Source organism: Argopecten irradians, chromosome 3 (genome assembly GCF_041381155.1).
Source record: "Argopecten irradians isolate NY chromosome 3, Ai_NY, whole genome shotgun sequence".
Lineage (NCBI taxonomy): Eukaryota > Metazoa > Mollusca > Bivalvia > Pectinida > Pectinidae > Argopecten > Argopecten irradians.
Window position 1 is genome coordinate 11,244,531 of NC_091136.1, and position 7,822 is coordinate 11,252,352.

Consider the following 7,822-nt stretch of genomic DNA (forward strand, 5'->3'; position numbering starts at 1 on the left):
GGGTCTGTCCCCTGGCCGATACACGCCAAAGTCTATAAAAGTGGTAATTTCTGCTCTTGCTTAGCGCTCATCATACCGGGGTTGAGACGACTGGTTCGCCCGTTGCCAGTATAATGTTACCAGGTTGGATGTGTTGCTTGGTGTCATCGGCAGCATCCCTCATAGATATATAGTACTATAAAAAGGGTAAGAGTTCCGCTGTACAAGAAGGCATAACATGAATATACAGCAGTCTCCGCATACATGGAAGGCCGTCCTTACGTGACTCTGGCAGTTAATAGGACGTTCGTTAATCAAACAAAAATGTTTCTCGACCAGGGGACAGAAACTACCTCGCAGGGTCAAGTGCTCAACTGAAGGCCAAAAGTGAGGCGATGTCAAGGGAGACGTTAGGAAGAATAAAGTCAGTTAGGAAGAAGAGAAAAAGATCGACATGCTACATGCCCAATATCAGGGCGCTTAGTCTTAAGGTTTAGCCAATTTGACCCCCGTGGCCTTTAATGAAAGTCAATGTTATTTATTTGAGCACACTTGGTATGCGTTAATCCCACCATGCTACAATCCCAATATCAGGAATCTAGGCTTCATAGCTATCGCCAAGAAGTTCTTTTAAGATTTTAGAGTTTTTGATCCGTGACCTTGAATGAAGGTCAAGGTCAATTATTTGAACATAATTGGTAGTCCATTCCAGCATGCTACATGTCAACTATCAGTACCATGGGCCTTTCGGTTATTGAGCTGAGACTAGATTAGGATGGATTGGAAAAATGGAGACTGGGATACGTCCTCGGACCATGGTATTAAAGCCTAGTCAAATATACCGAATTTTCAAAAGGAAACCTAATTGTTTTTGATGAAAAGATATGTACAATGTATATATGCACAAATAACATAAAATCGCAACCAATCACAAAATTGAATTTGATTCCAGTTACTATAGTGAATCGCTAATCAAAATATCTATCCAAACAAAGAAACAAGAAAAAAGGTCAAAAGTTCACCAAATGACAAAGACGTTTGAGAGGAGAGCATTAGTTTTTACATTGTTTATAACTGATAAGTCACAAAAGATCAGACCTTATGACGTTCCTATCTCGGCGGAAGCGAAAAGGGGTCATGCACTTGACAGCTATGGCGGCCAGTACTTTATTGGTCTTAGTTTTTTACATTGCACTGACGGGCACCTTTCATGTTGCTACAGGTACCCGACTAAATGTACGGCAACAAAAAGTAGTGTCGTTGAGTAACACTGTTGATGATGTTATTAGGGAATTCGTCACCCTAAAGCAGAAACATGAATATTTAGAAAGAAAATTTCAGGACGTGTCAACAGAACTGAATCAACTAAGGTAATTTTAACGAAATCATTTGGTACTCTCAACGACCTTCTAGATATTTAAGTAATTAACGTATGATCGGATAACTCGAATCAAGTGTTGTCAAATCATTATTGATATATTTACTTTATATTATTTATAAATAAATCATGCTTTTTGCTTATTCTGTATCAAAATAATTATTTAAAGCCAAAAAACTTCAGAATCTACTTATGTTGAAAAACATTGTTTTACTTTTATTGTAACGAACCATGACAACTCAAATGCTAAATATGTTGTTTTCTGCTTACAGATGTATCAATATTACTTTAATTAATATACATACATTGCATACAGAAATATTGCTCACAAACATTAATTTCTGAATAATTGCATGGTACATGTACGTAACAACGGTTACCGAAGTATATAGCAAAATAAATATTATCAATATAGAGCAAAATGGATTGATTAAAGATTAAAGCTTGTACGATAAAAATAACACATTTGCGTGGTTTGTTGTGATAAAGAGACACAAAGGACTTGATTGGCAATCCAAATGACAAGAATATCCAGAAACAATCGGAAAGAATGTCCTTCTTGTCAAAGCGAAGCGGGAACACTGGTAAGAATGAAGGTTAATGCACGAAAGTGAAAATTAAAAAAAAAATGCGTTCAAAACATAATTTTTCGTGTAAACTATGGAAATCCAAAATTAGACAACATTTTAGTAAACAAATTGTAACATAAATTGTTATTCATTAAAATGCGTTACTAGATAAAAAAAACCCACTTATTTTTCATATCCCATTTAATACTACTGTCCTTACATGATATCTGATAAATATCTATTCTAATGTGTTTGACAATACTGGTGTCAATACTACTGTTGTAATCATTACTGTACATTGTGTAACATTAACACAGACATACAATTATGTAGACCAGCTTGACGTTACAAAGCACAAACAAAATAATGTTTATTCTAAAAATAACAAGATACATGTATATGTTATTCTTGTATATACTGAGATGATAAAATAATTACATTTTATTCATCACGTTAAATTTTTTTACAGCATACACGCCAACATTTGCTCTCCATAACAATCTGAAAGGTCAAAGTTCATCTTCAGGTGAGTAAGAGGCCTGCTGTGTTTAAAAGTTGAGATTTTGATTAAATAAAAAGTTTTGAAACCAATCACAGATAAGCATATTATTTAACTGGAGACTGAAGAAAAATTTGTTCATAATGTTAAAACATTTATCAATTCCATCTGCGGTAATTTTTATAAAAAAACACCATGCACATTGATATTTTTATCTTCCAATGTCAACGATGGTTCTTCATTATACCATATAGCTCCAAAATTGTAAATGACCTTATTAAATAATTCTGTAAGAGTTATATATAATACTCACCGCATAAAGGAGCTATGCCTTCGGCATTGGATTGGCTATATTTAGATATTATCTGGTTGTCAATTACAGAAAACTTTACCATTGATGATTTCCCCTTGTATTCCATATTTCTCTTTTATTATTACCTATACCATAACTTGCATAACATTGCATTACAATTCCTGACCTCGATACTTCCACAATGAATTATTTGTATATATTCTAATTATTATTAGGCAAATGAAAAACTTCTAATTGGTAATAAAAACAACTTAAGAAAGTAACCACCGTATTAAAAATAGTATATCAAAGAATAAAAACATAGAATAAAAACATCCATTAACTTCAAACAAAAAAATCTTGAAATGTATGTTGAAAGAATTAATTATCACAAAACTCAATAATGAATCGATATGTAGGGATCGGACATTCAAAATGTGCACGGTCCCAGTCAAAGGTCACTCTGTCAACGAGATAAATTTTCTATGTTTACATATTTATTCGAATGAAGTGTTGAATAACGCCCATCTATTGTGATAGAGAAATTACTGATAAATATACAGAAAGAGCAAAAATAGCATTTTCATAACGGGAATAAATTGATTAATTACAGGACGTCTTGGACTTAAAGGAGAAAAGGGTGATCCTGGACCAGTAGGCACGACAGGCGCTGTCGGACCAACAGGTCCTAAAGGGGATTTAGGTGCAACTGGACTCAAAGGAGAGAAAGGAAACCCGGGTCTCGTTGGGCCTAACGGACGCATAGGTGTCACTGGGCCTAAAGGGGAAAAAGGCAAGGCTGGATCTACGGGAATTAAGGGGAACGTCGGACATAAAGGAGAACAAGGCGCCGTTGGTTCTAAAGGTGATCCAGGTCCAACTGCCCAGAAAGGGGCCATTGGTCCAAAGGGAGATAAAGGTACCTTTCTTTTATTTCAATCAATTAATGTTGATTAAAAGTCCAATATATTTTCCGAAACCCGTAAGATATGGCTTTCATGAGTCTGACATCTGTCTATGGAAATATTACTATGGGGGTATTTGAAACGATAAAACATAACTATGTAAAACACTGGAAAAAGCGCAAGGTAGGAGAAATGTCTCCACCGTTTAACCATTTTACAATGTATAATAGTAAGTGTCAAAATCGTTTTTAATGTCGCTATTCGGTTTTTTATTCAGACTTGGCTGAGAGTAACAATAGAATGACATCGATGGTGTCGTTTGTTATGCAGATTCTTTTCTTATTGTTGCTCAATGAACATCTGAAATGAAATCATGTTTCTTTATGAAGAATTGACAAATTATTAAATACATTTAAAATAAAACATTGAAATAATAGTGTTGGAACAAAATAATTATCTGGCGTTTAAAAACGAATAGTGTTTATAATAGTTATGCTGAAATTGAAAGATTTTGTATGGCACACATGTATATGGCAAGACATTATTCTTGACATCTTTTCACGCAGAACTTGATTCGTTATTGTATCTGTATTGATTACCTCTTTAAATTCATAGGGACTATTATTTTGTAAGGCAATATAAATGATGAATACAGGGTGATTGAAACTTCAAAACTACACACAATAAAAAGAAAGGTTTTTGTAATCTTAAATACTATTTTCTCTATTATTCTGAGCAGGTGATTCGGGTCTACCAGACATTCACAGATGTCACGGACATCAGGGAAGTGTTGGCATAACGGAGGGATATCCGGGTAGTTGTAAGTAACCAAAATTGCCTTGTAGTCAGTAATTGTAACTGATATCGATATTGGACACATTTAAATATTTATTCCTGATATCTGTGGACAGAGATTGAAGATATGGAATTTAATAGGTATAAATGGAAGAGAATGTGACATTTGTATCAACGGCATCTGGTGAATCATTTTCGTATATCATTATTTCTAAAACTTTAATATTTGAGGTTGGTTCTTTTGATGCAGTTATTCCTTGTGGAAACTTGGTATTGGTGTATCTTAAGGCTAGATAAATTTGGATCCGACCTCATCTATTGTGGGTGTCTGGGGTCGAGACACGTTTGGTTAGGTCGTTGCCTAAGTATAAGTTGATAATTCAGAAACGCTTTTTTTATTCATACGACCTGTTATCGTTGTTGCTTAAATCTAACCAGGGCGACATGTCGACAACTGTGTGTCTAAGGTATGGCATATGTCATATAAGAGAGCACTGATAAAAATTCCAGATAAAAAGTGACCTGTTTTAGAGATAACAAAAAAGAAGGTCCGGTCCCACTGAAGAGCGGATTAATTACGAATGAATTGAGTTTACAAATTTTAGCTATTCGTTGTCATCCGCAACGAAATCGACCAAAAATATAAAATTTTCAGTATGAATAACGGATATATCAATAATGTAGAGCATATAAATGACGAACAAACGCGGATAAGCGAATACGATAACGGATGCTCTTCCGTGCGGGAAAAAATCGGTAAAATTCTCCAATATTGCGGATATGTAACAAACAATTACGAATATTTAATGCATATATTTAGGCAACAGGTCGGAAGTATTGCGATTTTTACGGAAACTTTACGGATCGATTGATAATGCATTGCGCAGGTGTAGCGGAAAGATCAGTTGTGTTGCGCATGTTGGGCATCTGAATTGCGGTAGTACAAGATGCGCGCTCGATCCTTTCGATATCACTTTTCACAAAAGCACGACTGCCACAAAGATGAGCAGACTGCATCTCCTATCCTACCTCCTCCAGATACAAACAAGGTTAAGTCTGTTTCAAACTCATATTAAAGCAGACAACGTTTTCTTTTCTGTCTATTAAACAACTGGATGGCTTGAACATATATGTTGCCGAGGACCCATTACTACATCTGTACGTCTTGAAAGACTGAAAATAATAGACAGATATGTCGATTTCTGCCATATTAACAGTAATTTTGGTTTACGCCATATACGTTTGTTATGCATTCGCAAATTGTTCTTAAATCAAATATGCAAAACAGACGTAATATAAACGCTTAACTCAATATGCATTCGCTACAAATTACTTTAATTTGTGGTGTCGACGTGATAGGTACGCTATATATTTGTTTTACACAATGTCCCAGTTCGCTATCAAGTCGCAAAACCTTGTCAGTAGCGGATATCAACGAACTACAGCGAATATACAGCGCATACAATTATGTATTGAGTTTATATTGCGTACGAATAGCGTATATAATGCGAATGATTTCCGCAAACAAAATTTTGTACAGTTCAAACATCCTGGGAACGGATAACATGCCTTTGCGGATAATTGCGGAGATGTGCGGATATTGAACGGCTGATACAAGTACGATTTACGAATATTGCGTAAATCCAGCGAATATCAACCAATTTTGTGTGCAATGCATTCGCAAATCTTCCTAAACGCCAGTGGGAACGGGCGTTTCACTCAATCAGTACTGACGGATTGAAACGGAGGGAAGTAACTCTGATATATCTCAGAATGGAAGACACCCATGGGTAACATGATCTTTTTACCCAGGTGATGTTGTGTTGCAAGCGGTCATTTACCAAATAAAGAAGTATTTTGAAGCACGTGATCTTAATGCAGAGGTGGTCGCTAAGGCAGATTTTACATTAATAACTTTAAATCCTTTTGTCATGAACTGTTTGTATTTTTGCCAGTTTAATTTCCACACTTAGCACCTTAGAAAACCTGGACCAAAGCCTCAGTGATATGAATTATCAACTTATACTATAACATATGATTATACTTCGTGTTCGTTTTCAGGTGTCAAGCATAGAATTGCTTTCTATGCTGAATTAGGCAACGACCTAACCCAACTATTCGCTAATCAGCAACTTGCAGTATCAGATGTACTCAATGTTGGAGGTGGATACGACAAACACACCGGGAAATTTACCGCTCCTGTTGACGGGATATACGTCTTCTCCGTCACAGTAGTGGTCGGAAAAGGAGGCTCAGTTGTGGTCTTCCTTCATAAGGGACGACACGTTATAATGGACGTATATGCTGGGTCAGTGACTGACAGGGATTCCGGATCTAACACGATAGCAGTCCATCTACGAACCGGCGACAGAGTCTGGATCCAAATACACCGCCATTCTTATAATTCTGGCACAGTGATTGATAACCGTTTCACAACCTTTACTGGATTTTTACTATACGAATTATAATTGATTTATAATTTATCAAATATTTGATAGTTTTCATTGAAGTATTAGAGTATCTCGTTTAAATAATTTGTCTGTATACCAGCATTGCTACTGTTTAAAAAAGAAATCACAGAAGAAGATGAAACCTGTAAACCAACGACTGATTTCTGTCCCCTTCACCCTGCTAGTAATAGATGCTGTATGTAATATATGCAATGTTATAATACCCTTTAATATGTGGATATGAAGGATAGGGATTTTTTACTCTTGGAATTACAAAATCACGGCAAGCCTCGGGTTTTGCAAGATTCTGTGACCCTTGGTCCTCCTACCTCGACGTTTTATAGAAATTTTAGCAGTATGATTTTTCGCCAATTTGAAAACAAATTTCTTATTAAGTAATTCCAGTGTAGTTTAAAAAAAATGGTAAAATTGTACCGATAAATAGTAATTTTGTTGACAATGTGACATCACGAGGTTTATTGCATGGGTAACCACGTGTAGGTATGTATAAAATGATATTACATACTACATTTTCCCTTATACACGACATGTACCTACTGTACACGTGTAATACTGACTAGTCAAGGGCATTATTCTCATGTCGCCTGAAGCTGTATTGCATTGCTATACATGCAATAAATCTTTTTTTTTTAATTTATTTTATAATAGCGGCAAATCATATTACTAAAACTGCAAAAATACAACATTTTATGATCCTCGGTGAAATATCCCTTTCATAACATAAAGGAGGAAATATTGATAAATTTCACGACATTGTTCAGTATTTTGATTGATACCGTTGAAATTTGAAATTGTTGACCAATACGGTTAAGCATGTACAACATGTACGCTGTACCCATACCCGAGCCAAAGTAACACAGGTTAGATAAATGTAATACACAACTAGTGAGGAGTTGATGGAATTTGTTTTAGACAAGAACATGCATCTAATAAG

The 7,822-nt window shown here is 35.4% G+C and overlaps 1 protein-coding gene across 1 annotated transcript; it reads left to right on the forward strand.

The window, feature by feature from the left end:
• Positions 1-754: 754 nt before the first annotated feature.
• On the forward strand, positions 755-6,885 carry LOC138319468 (complement C1q tumor necrosis factor-related protein 7-like). Its single transcript, XM_069262624.1, has 7 exons — positions 755-797; positions 1,202-1,349; positions 1,847-1,941; positions 2,396-2,452; positions 3,331-3,636; positions 4,362-4,442; positions 6,479-6,885. The coding sequence occupies exons 1-7, from the start codon at positions 755-757 to the stop codon at positions 6,883-6,885; spliced, it is 1,137 nt and encodes a 378-aa protein (XP_069118725.1).
• The last annotated feature ends 937 nt before the right edge of the window (positions 6,886-7,822 follow it).